This window comes from Zootoca vivipara, chromosome 9 (genome assembly GCF_963506605.1).
Source record: "Zootoca vivipara chromosome 9, rZooViv1.1, whole genome shotgun sequence".
In the NCBI taxonomy this organism is placed as follows: Eukaryota; Metazoa; Chordata; class Lepidosauria; order Squamata; family Lacertidae; genus Zootoca; species Zootoca vivipara.
In genome coordinates, this window is record NC_083284.1 from 61,675,429 (window position 1) to 61,687,692 (window position 12,264).

Sequence of the window (12,264 nt, forward strand, 5' to 3'; positions counted from 1 at the left end):
GTGGAAACCGCGCTTCCGGGCTCTCTGTTTCTGCGAGCTCCCTCGCTTTTCGGACAGTAGGAGCCGGTCATTTGGCGCCGCCGCCGCCGCCGCGCACCTGAGGGGCCCCTTCCCACCCCACATGGAGCCCTCCGGGCAAGTGCGCGGTGGGGCCCACAGACCCGACCCAGGAGGCCCTCGCCAGGTACGCTCCGCCGCTTCGTGCCCTTCTGGCCTAGGATCGCCATCTTTCATAAAAACGTCACTTTACGGACGCCCGCAAAGGAGTCGCGCTTTCTTTGCACACCAGCCCTAGCAATAAAATACAATGTAAGGAAACCACCACAATTGTCCAGCTTTTCCTTTTTTTAGAAAACTAGCCCTAGGGTTGACATATTCTTGCAAGAAGCTTTTTTTTTTTAGGAAGACCCCAAAATTCAGAAGTGGAAGAATATTTACTTGCACCAACCCCTAGCAATTTTTATTTTATTTTAAGAAACATAGCCCTTTTGCTATGTGGAACGCCCTCCCAGCAGATGTCAAGGCAATAAGTAACTATTTTACTTTTAGAAGACAACTGAAGGCGGCCCTGTTTAGGGAAGTTTTTAATGTTTGATGCTCTACTGTTTTTAATATTCAGTTGGAAGCCGATGGGTGGGGTATAAATAAATTATTATTATTATTATTATTATTATTATTATGCCTAGGATTGCCATATTCCTGATGTCTGCAAAGTGGTCAAGCTTTATTTGCACTAACCTTAGCAATACAATACAATACAATACAATACAATGTAAGGAAACCACCACAATCGTTGAGCTTTTTTGCCTAGGCTTGCCATATTCCCAATGCCTGCAAAGTTGTCGAGCATCTTTTTAGGAAGACCTCAAAATTCAGAATCAGAAGAACCATTATTTGCAGCAGCCCGTAGCCCTAGCAGTAAAATAAAATACAATGTAAGGAAACCACCACAATTGTTAAACTTTAGGGTTGCCATATTCCTGATACCTGCAAAGTTGTCAAGATTTTTTTTTTTTGAAGACCCCAAAATTCAGAATCGGAAGAAGAGTCTTTACTTGCACACCAGCCACCAGCCCTAGCAATAAAATAAAATACAATGATAGAGGAGGTTTGCATCAATAATCAAGTCATAGATCTTATTCAGATTGCTCAACATCACTCAGTGGGTTTCATGGCTAAGTAGTGATCTGAATCCTAGTGTTCAGAGCCTAGTCCAACACTTAACTGTTCACCATGTTGACTTTTCTCTACATAAAAGATGTAAAATGTACAGAGTTTCCAATCCTTATTGGAGAGCATTTTATTGTTACAAACTTTGTACAAGTGTTATTAGGGCTGGGGTTTATATGACCGTAGGCATGCATATCAAGTCTTAGAACAGTTCTCATAACATATATAAATTGATGTTCAAAACATCTCTAGGACCATGGTCCAGAGTTTTGTCAAACCAGATGTCATACTAATTTTCTTGGGGCATTAGGCCCTGTGTTATAGTACAAGCTGCTTTGAGACTACCATTTTTAAGCTGCTTTTTACTATACAGCAGAAACAAATGGCACCTTAAAAACTAATTATTCTGTTACAGTTCACTTCATGAGATACACTTTATCTCATGTTGTCCAGAGTTACAGATATGCACACACACACACACACACACAGTTGTAATCAAAATTATTCAACCCTGATTGCAAATCAGGTTTATTATCAAAATTCACAGACTTTCAGCTGTTTGCATTGAGCAAATAAAAAAGAAGAAGCAATTGAAATAGATCAACATTGGTAGGTGTATTATATTTGGGTGCATAGGTAAAACTTATGCAAGTGTGTCTAAAAGAACAACAAAGCAAGAGTGAAGAGGAAATGTTAGACTCCTATGCTCCAGTCACCTATTGTGGGTAAACAAAGGGATATTCTCGGTTTTGGTTTTTCTAAAATAATGTGTATTGTGGACACTTGGTAAAAATGGTAGTAAATGCTTGTATTTACCATTTGATAGTTTTGCTAGTGTATGTCACACACTGACCCTCTATGTTTGGTATTTTTCTATTAAAGGGCCAGTTTAGCCATTCCTATGTACCCACAGAGGATGAAAAGAGAGTCTTCGCAGAATGCAATGCTGAGAGCCTCTGGTACAGATGTAAGTGAAATGCTCCAATAAATAAATGTAAATAAAAAGTTAACTCACTTGGGGAAATTCATACTATCTACTAAGTCATGTGAGAGAAACTTCAAACAGCTCTCCAAACACGTTCATTAATATTTAAAAGCTACTCTATAATGAGCCACAAATTCCTAGAAAAATGACATAACACAACCTGTTAATAGCCAAAGCCACTCGGGTGAATAAAGTGTTTTTAAAGGATGCATCAATACACTTTGATGCCAAGCAGGCACAGTCTGATAGATATGTCCTGGGATTGCTTGTGCTCAGTATCTCGAGGACATTGGAACGGAATTCTCCAGGTAATATCACACTTTTCACACCTTATTTGTAGGTCATACAGTGGTACCTTGAAAGTTGAACGGAATCCGTTCCGGAAGCCCGTTTGACTTCCAAAGTGTTTGGAAACGAAGGCGCGACTTCTGATTGGAAGCTGTCTTGGATATTCCAGTGCAGGCATCCCCAAACTGCGGCCCTCCAGATGTTTTGGCCTACAACTCCCATGATCCCTAGCTAACAGGACCAGTGGTCGGGGCAGATGGGAATTGTAGTCCAAAACATCTGGAGGGCCGAAGTTTGGGGATGCCTGTTCCAGTGGGAAGTTGTGTTTGATGTTCGGGTTCCAAAGAATGTTCGTAAACTGGAACACTCACTTCCGAGTTTACAGCGTTCGTGAGCCAAAATGTTTGACTCGCAAGGCGTTCGGGATCCAAGGTACAACTGTACTTGTATCCCACATTTTTAAAAAGAAGTTGAATACAAAATAGGATTACAGTGGTGCCTCGCTAGACGAATTTAATTCGTTCCATGGGTCTTTTCTTATAACGAAAAATTTGTCTAGCGCAGGGTCCCCAAACTACGGCCCCCAGGCCGGATGCGGCCCAATTGGCCTCCCAATCCGGCCCGCGACGACCCCCGCCGCCCGCTGCCGCCGCCCACTCTTACGGCGCGCGGCGCGGCGACGATCTTAAGAATCGGCAAAAAATCGCCGAAAATCCTTTGTGCGCATCCGTATGGGCCTCTCCCGACCCAGAAGAGGTCATTTCCGATGCACTTCCGGGTCGGGGGAGGCCCATACGCATGCGCACAAGCGATTTTCGGCGATTTTTTCCCGACCGTGTGCGTGTGCGCATGCGCACGGGCGCGCACTCCCCCGCCCTCCGGCCCGCTGCGCGCGCACTCCCCTGCCCTCCGGCCCGCCGCGCGGTAAGTCTGGGGACCCCTGGTCTAGCGAATCCCATAGGAATGCATTGAATTTCCTTTGAATTTTTTTTTGCCCATAGGAACGCATTAATTGAATTTCAATGCATTCCTATGGGAAACCGCGATTCGCTAGACGAATTTTTCATAAAACGAATTCGTCTAGCGAGGCAACCTCCACTAGAAAAAACCTTTCGTTAGGTGGAAAATTCGTTAAGCAGGGCATTCGTTAAGCGAGGCACCACTGTACATTACTCAGTTTATCCTTAAAATAACCCTAAGAGAGAAAGAGAGAGTGACTAACCCAAAGTCATCTAGTAATATTCCTGGCTGGGGAGGAATTTGAACTCTGGTTTCTTACGTCCAGTATTCTATCCATTACTGAGTGTGCTGGGATATTGCCTCTGTAGAAATGTTGCTGCCCAGTTGCTTTGCTGAGTACCACTTTGCTGCCTCTAGAAACTGTGACTGTTGCCATTTCAGTTGTGCTGGCGTGCATACCAGTTGATAGGGTACTAATTCCTGCAACCCTGACTCAGGATAATATTCAGTTTACATTTCTCAGTAAAACTTTGATGCTGTGAAAGCTAATGAAAAAATAAAATACTTAGATCCAGATATGATAGTTCTTTGGCAGGAAGGAATCATTTTACATTTATCTCCAAGGGCTTGCAGCGCTTCTTAATTGAAAGCAAACAAATCGGAGGGTTTCTAAAGTATGCCTTAGGCTGTATGCTGCTTATATTTATTCTAAAAAGTATGATGCCAGCATATTTGAGGGGTTCCATGTTTCCTAATACAGTTGTACCTTGGTTCTTGAACTGAATCCATTCGATAAGTCCGTTCGACTTTTAAAAACCAAGGCGTGGCTTCCTATTGGCTGCAAGAGTTTCCTGCACTCAATTGGAAACTGCAGTAGCTGTGTCGGACATTCGGCTTCTGAAAAATGTTTGCACGCCAAAACACTCATTTCCAGGTTTGCAGCGTTCAGGAGCCAAAACGTTCAAGTCACAAGGCATCCACGAACCAAGGTACGACTGTAAACACATTTGTTCTGAGCTGCTCTTTCTCTTAAAACGAAACAAAACCCAAAGCGTTTTTTCTGGTATTGTGTACTTTAGAAAGTGTTCTGTGCCCTACAAATCATAAGCATATCTGTTGAGAAGGAAGTCCTACTGCACTCAAGGGGAATTTCTCCCTAATTTGCTTACAATTTGTTTTTGTTCTGGAAAATATATTCAATTCTATTTTCCATGGAAATACATATTTTCTTCTATTCCCACTCACAGCGCTGCCTTTCTCTGCTGTTGGCATGTTTGTCACTCAAATACTAATTAAAAAAGGTAAGTTTCTAGCAACTTAGACTGAATATGGATGTCTGCTATTTGGAAATATTTTTCACATATAATATATATGAATTAATTATAGAAAAAGATTAGTCATGTGTTTGGGGTGGGGGGAAAGTTATTGAATGTAGCCTACCATACAAAGGAAAGGGTTGCATTCATTACTTGCCCACCCTTGGCCTTGGCGGCCCATGAAAAGTTTCCCATGACAGAATGTGGTCCCCAAGCTGAAAAAATATTATCCAACCCTGGATTAACATCATGTGCTAATGGTGCCAGTGTTTGAAAACACAGATCATACATTGACAGTTGCAAAATAATAAACTTATAAGGGGAAACTTGAGCTACTCAGTTTTCTTCAGAAATAGTAAACAGAGATAGTTCCAAAGAAAGACGGGCATTTATGGATGACTATAATCTATACCATGGTTCAAGATTTTATAGTTTTTAAAGAAGGAAATGCTTTTTTTTTTAAAAAAAAGGATATGTTACTTTATGCTTTGATTTCGTATGTAGAATATTTCAAGTCACTTGCAATATATAGCTCATTTGGGCTATGATATGCCTGAATACTATTAGAAACCCTTGTCCTGATTCAATATTGCACATTCCTTTGCATATATGGATAGTTGAAAAAACCCCTAAACCAATCACTGAAACCCCAAGTGCCGTGAGTCAATTCATGGTTACGCATTTATCAGGTCAGGTTTCAGTTCATATTTTTGTATGGTTACTGCTCCTTACATGTTTTTTTTATTTGTAGGAATTCTTACAACACATTCAAAGTTTGGCTCTTTACCAAAAGTTGTATGTAAGTATTAACTCTTCACTACTTTGTAGCTGTAGTTAAAGGTTGGAAAAATAGACAGGACTGCTGCATATTTAACAGTTTTATGGATGAGAGAATTTTAGCCACCATATTTATTGAAAAAGGCTCTGTGCCTTTCAGAGCTGTGCAATGGACATGGTGAGAGGAAGTCTTGGGCATCTTGAAATGATGCTTTGAGTCCTGGCAAAGCAATGTTTCCTTGCCCCAAAAAAGTTCTTTAGAGAGACACTAAGCAAAGGTCTCTAAATCTATTGTAGTTAATGTGTAACAACTGTGCACATATTGCAGGAAATATTTATTTTGTGGGAATTGAAGCTTTACTGAAGATTAAAGTAGAGACAAGTAGCATGTGGTTTTGGAACGTTAAAGGAAAGCACACCTCTTGTGAAGATACAGATCCAAACAAACAAATTGGTGATGGAGTTGGAGCAGGTTTTGCTTCAAAGGAAACCTACGGCACATTTTTATCCATCTCTACTCAGAAGTAACCCTCACTGAGTTTTGTGGTCATCAAATTCAGTGGCAGGAAGTATTTATAGGTTTACAGCCCTGGTTTTATAATAGCTCCTCAGAAGTAATTGTCACCCTGCTGCAGGGTGGATTTGATTTAAATCTTTTTTTTTACAGAAAGACTCATTCTTGCTGGTACAATCTTAATATTTACAACCAGATGAAGGCTTCATTTTTGGGATGATAAATTTTCAGAGTAGTTTCTACACTTATATCAAATACTACTGATTTGGTTATACTATTAGAAATACATGGACAGATAATTATGAAATTATTGTGAGCTTTAATAAGTTAACTGTTTATATTTGGACAACTTTTCTGCAGTACTTGGTTGGAAAGAGGAAAATAATAATTCCCTTAATAACAATTTAAACAATTTAACTAAAACAATAACATTATAGCATATGTATCCTTTTTTTCCTGATGAATAACCTTTGGACTATAATGTAACTTAAATAGAAAACTAACTTTAGAAAGATTTTTCCTCCAAAAGCATTTTATTTTAAAAATCCAATTTAAATCAAATAATCCAATTTACAGTAAATCAAAAAAATCTGATTAATTTTTTTTAATCATAGATTTTTATACACCCTGCCCTGCTGGCCAGCAGTTGAAAAATACTGAGTATTTGCTAATAAGAAATTGACAGCTTTTCCCATTCTTTTTAAATCGACAACTCATTTTTCTCTGTTTCTGCCTGATGTATTTGGTGATGACTTTCTTACTCTGACCACTTTTTAAGGCCTTTGTTTTGTTGCCATGGAAACACAATAGATAAAAACTGTAGACTTAAGAACTTTCTTTTTTTAGTGCTAAGCTTTGTTTGGTTTTGTGTATGTTTTTATATATTTTATATTTACATATACCTGTATTTCTCTTAAAGTGACAGAGCATCAGATGTCTTAAATAAGTCTTTGGTTTTCTTTTTAATAAGTTGCTGGCTTTTGTGGCTACATTGGTGGAAAGTTTTCTTATATGAAAACATGCCAAGAGAAGCTTAAAAGGCTAGAGAATTCACCACTGGGAGAAGCGCTGAGGAAAAATAAACCTATTCAACCTGAGTAAGTAAATTTAATTGCTCAAAATTCTGAATTTCTGGAAAGTAAGTTCACTTTAAATATTAAAACTTGAAGCACTCATGAGCACTGGTGTTCATTTTTCCCCTCCAGCAACACACAGAGAGAAGGAAAGTAGAAATTGTTTCTTTTTACTGCATAGCCTGCTGCCTTTCCTGTGCTTTGCCCCCACCTATGTTGGCAAAAGATAAAAGACATGTGGGCTGGGCCCACAATGTACACATTGGAATCAATAGCTTTTAGACTCCTTGCACTCAGGGAACACCGTTGAATTGGATTTGTCACCTAATGCACCCTTGTACATCTGCTTGCATGCTGCAGAGGCTTCTAAGGTGTGTTGTAAAGCATAACATCAGTGCAGGGTGGGTGGATGTCTTGGTTGAGATAGGGTGCCAGTCAGGATTGTGGGCTTTCATTGCGGCTCTGGGTGGACTGCAACTGCATCTTAGAAGGCACCTACTGCATCCTTGTGGCTGCCACAATTGCCACAGCAGTTGTGGACACCATTGTTCACAGAAGCTTCTCTGCCGCTGCCTATTTCTCTCTTGGAAGAATTCCTGATCAGCTCTCAAGGAACGGGTGAAACTCAGTTTGGAAACTTAGCATATTGTTTAGCAAGATAAAAGGTAGAAGAAGTGCTGCTGGAAACAGGAAGGATTAAGAGATCCATAGAATTGGAATATGTTTGGTGAAAAATGACTCAGAGTTAACACCAAGTACAAACTTTATGGTCCCCCAGGGTAAGAAGAGGTGGAAGGGACACAGTTGAGGCTCTGAGAGAAGAGATTTTGAGTTCCCAGTTTGGACCATATATTTACATTATTATTAGATCATCCCCCTGAAGAGGTGTAACTTTAATTTGGTAAGTCATTTTCCTTTCTGAAGGAAAAATGAGGAACAAACCTGTTTGCAGTTCATTTTGGAATATGCTTCGCCAAGGCTGTGTGCATTGAAACTTGGGTTTCAAGTAAACCCAAATACTACCTTTATAAAAATTTGTATCCTGCAGCCAGTATGCATACGTCTTGTTCATTTCAAATAAATCTACTTCTTGTGGGCAATGGCTGATGCAGAGCACTGTAGCCATGCCTGCCTACAGCTGGGTAGTTCTGTTGAGTAACACCTTCCCTCCAAGCCTTTGAGATCTCATCAGGTCAGGTATTGTCCATATTTTCCCCAACCTATATTTCTGTAAATAACGGCTGGAAACTTACTTTATTAGAAATAAATGCAGAGATTCCCCTAGATGTGCTTGTCCAGTGTAATCTGGAAATGCATGCAGTTCTGCACTTGGCCAGGCATGGTCAAGTAAAGCAGTCCTTATATTTCCTGTTGTTAGACATACAGAATGGACTAAAAATGATCTGGTATCCAGTAGAGAAAATTTAAGTGTTCATTAACACAAGACATGGAACTGTATGTAAGTGTTAATTTCATACTGTGATTTGTATCCAGATTTTTTGCCAAGGCCTTACAATCATGTAATAAAACTTAAAGGAGGAATGGGAAATGATTTATCTTGTAAAGGTTGGGGAGTAGAAATGTAAACCACTATTATTAGCTGTATTTCTGTTACTAGTATTTTAATGTGTGTAATGGCTGCTTGCTAAACACAATAAATCAAACTGAGACTGATATTGTGATTTTTGCGGCAGCAGCGAAAAAAGGCCCTCTGCTGTGTGTGCTGAGCTGATGGACCCACATTACCCTTTCATTAGTATGGACAGTGGATGTCCTGTTTTGTAGTCAACTTGCAAAATGGGGGCCAGAGCCCACATTGTTTGTTTTCTGTGATGGGTTTGCCTCTCTGGTAAGTGATCTCCATCTGGCCTGTTAACATTTAGAAGCACTTAGTTGCTACATGTATGCCTCTGCCATGAGTCTCTGCATCTTCAGGAAGCCACATGGAACCTCACATGTGGTATGTGAAGCAAGACAAGCATGGTGTGGATCTCTACAGTGTAGAAGCATCTAAACTTTATAGGCCACAAAAAGGCATGTGTGAGATTGCGAGCTCTGAATAAATCAGGCAAATCTTAGTGGAGGTCTCTGAGATTACGGCAATGCTAAAAATTCAGTTAAATCAAGGGTGGGAATCTACCAGCCTAGGGACTGATCATTGCCTGTTTGACCGCAAGACTGTTTTTCAAAACGACACTTGCCGGTCAATTAGGTGATGTCAGTTGATGGGTGGAGGTTCAATCCTGCTCTGTTACTATCTCCTCCCACCCTTGAGCAGGACCACCTGATCGACAAGTGTGTGGTCCTGCTCAACTATCAGTGTTGGCCTACAAAGGTTGGGAGAGATGAAGATATGCCCTATACTGGGTCAAAAAGATTCTCCGTCTCTGTTAAACCAAATGAATCCTGTGTACCACATTAATTTAAAATCATCTGCTTAATGACTGTTAAAAGTAAAAGAGCAGAGAGGAAAAGGAGAAGAGCAGAGAGCCTTGGGTTAAGGCAGGAAATTAATGTGAAACTTTAAATATTTTTCCAAAGAAGAATTTGTCTTTATAATAAATGTAGCAGAAGCTACAGAACAATAATTTTTATTTTTGAGACCCAATGTTAAATAAAGATTTCCACCTGCTATAACAATGAAGTGAACCCCTCTGCTCCCTTGATCCTTCTAGGCTCTTCTCCTGTTTCCCTTCCCTTATTCCCTTATTCTTTGCTATAACTGTTTAGTTTATTCTAATAATAGTTTGCACCAACTATAATAGATTTTGTATTATTATTCTGGATGGGGTGAGAGGAACCCACTATATCATAGTACGTGTGTGTGTGTGTGAATTGAAAAAAGGAACTAAAGTGCAATTATTTTGAAAAACTGTATTTGTCTCTCCAGGTATTACTCTAAAAAAACAGAAGCTTCAGATGTGCCTTTATCTTTTGAAAGTACTCCAGCAGCAGCAGCAGGAGGAGGACAACCACATACTTCCAAATACCATGTTGATAATTATGGAGCGACAGACTTTCCCTCTAGCGATGATCCGATCCCATTTAGTTCTACAATGAATGAATCTTCTCCTTCTGGAATAACAGATGGTCTCCCTCAAGGTAGCGTTTGTCTTGATCTCTATTAATAGAGTGAGCTGTTTTCTAATCAAAAAAATGGAATGGATTCGGTGTTTTTCAGACTTATAGATGTGAACATTCCAGGTCTTTTTAAAAGCTGGAGCCTCGTGTTACACTGGCAATCATGTGTTTCCTGAAAACATGCCTGCCAGTGAGAATACTGTTCGGGGTGGGGGTTGGACAGATTTCATAGAATTGTAGAGTAGGAAGGGACCCTGAGGATCTTGTAGCCCCTGCAATGCAGGAATCAAACTTTACCCATTTACATTTTGAGAATAGATTGAGACTGTTTTGGGCCCAAGACCTCTAATCTGTCCCGCAAATAAAACTGCAGAAGTGATGAAGTGCCAGCGATCCTGAGGGAACCAGTTACTAGATGCATTAGTTTTTTGCTCCTATACCCAAGTCTGACAACTTGATTTGCTACAGGCCTCCTCCAGAGTTTCCTCTGGCTTCACCCTTTTAAGTTTCCCTCCCCTTTCTATGCAACAGCTGCTTTACAAAGCAGGAGAGCACCTTTTGTAGATAACCTGTTGCCAGGCAGAGTTGGGAAAAGGCTGCTCTTTGGGGAAATGTGCTGGCACAAGCTGCTTGGCCTTGCGAGCGCTTCCAGTTTCGATGCACACTTTTAACACACAGCTCTGTAGCTTTTGGGTGGGGAAGGCACACATACAGTGGTTGGGTACAGGTGATATATTTCCATGTAATGCTAAGCCAGAGGTCGGCAAGGTTTACCTCACCTGGGCTGGTTCACTCCCGTGGAGATCGCTCCGTGGGCCGGATCGCATTTGCGCAGATGCAATTTTTGTCTGTGCAGACACAATTTCTGGCGCCGCGGAAGCGAGTCCCCACTCTGTGCTGCACCGGTTTAGCACAGTGCGCGAGGACTCGCCGAGTGGGCGGCTCGGTTTGTGGGCCATTTAAACGACCCCCGTAGGCTGCTTGTGGCCCATGTGCCACAGGTTGCCGACCCCTATGCTAAACCATAGTTGACATAAGTGCAAGCTTATAAACCAACAACAACAAAAGAGTACAATAGGCACTTCATCTAATTCATGACTCATCTAACACAGTGCTTTGCGGATGACTTTTGACATCTGAATGTGCACAAAACAATGGTATGTAAAGTGCATCTAAAATTCTAAAACGATGACTATTCCGCAGTTAATATCAGGATTGCTTCAAACAAAAGCATTCCCTTAAAATAGGCATTTCCGTCTACATGTATTGTTTGTTATCCATTGATTTCTCCTCTTTTCCCTTTAAGAACCTGCTTCGTTTCTGGAAGAACGTCCAAAAAGAAAAGGAATCACGTATGATGAATTAAGGAGTCGCAATAGAGAGATGTATGAGGCAGGAATAACACAGAAGTCAGAATTCCCGTCAAAGTCTTCACAAGAAAAACCAATAAAGAGAGATGGTAAATTGTTAAATAACTTAAGTATTTGCTGTTTAATCTTGCCTTTCCACTAGCGACTCCCAATATTCTAAGGAGTAAACAAGAAACAATATTCTTTTGGTTTTCATGTCCATCATTTTTCTTTGATGGGTGGTCAGTTTTCAAGTAAGTTGTAGAATTTTTACCCATGTAATCTTATTTGAAATCTCTGTAGCATATAATTACTGCAACTCTCCAGTTTGTTTGTTGAATCAGTAGCCAAGGAAAATTTCATTTCTTCGATTAGGAGAAAACTAGTTGAGCATCAGCCTAGCGAACCTTTCTGTTGAAAGGAGTGAGCCTACCCTTAAGAAGCCAGAATAACATCTAGATCAGATGTTTGAACATAGCCAGGTTTTTTGGAAAGGCTTCTCAGGATTTTTTTTTAAACTAACTTAAGCATGCAGAGTATAACTCTGAAGGATATGCCATTGTTTTTTCTGTTTACTATTCTACTGGAAGGAAACTGCACTTGGCACCAACCTCCAGACTGTGTTTTTTGGATAAAAAACAATACTGTACAGGGAAAGCTATGAAATGGAAGTGAAATAACCTTTCCTTTAGAAGAAAATGCATTATACAAGAACAAGAGTTTATTCTGTCTTTCAGTGTAGTTTGCTAGG

General features: G+C 40.3%; 1 protein-coding gene across 2 annotated transcripts in view; it reads left to right on the top strand.

Annotated features, from left to right (window-relative positions):
- The window catches only part of OCIAD1 (OCIA domain containing 1), a 21,728-nt gene continuing 9,464 nt past the window's right edge, over positions 1–12,264 (top strand). Inside the window, exons 1-7 of one of the 2 annotated variants that reach the window (XM_035112310.2) lie at positions 1–184; positions 2,053–2,137; positions 4,651–4,704; positions 5,471–5,518; positions 6,981–7,107; positions 9,974–10,185; positions 11,471–11,623. In XM_035112310.2, coding sequence (XP_034968201.1) covers positions 122–184; positions 2,053–2,137; positions 4,651–4,704; positions 5,471–5,518; positions 6,981–7,107; positions 9,974–10,185; positions 11,471–11,623 — 742 coding nt within the window. In that variant the 5' untranslated portion in view covers positions 1–121. The remainder of the gene's footprint in view (positions 185–2,052; positions 2,138–4,650; positions 4,705–5,470; positions 5,519–6,980; positions 7,108–9,973; positions 10,186–11,470; positions 11,624–12,264) is intronic. The other variant, XM_035112311.2, reaches the window with a different exon arrangement.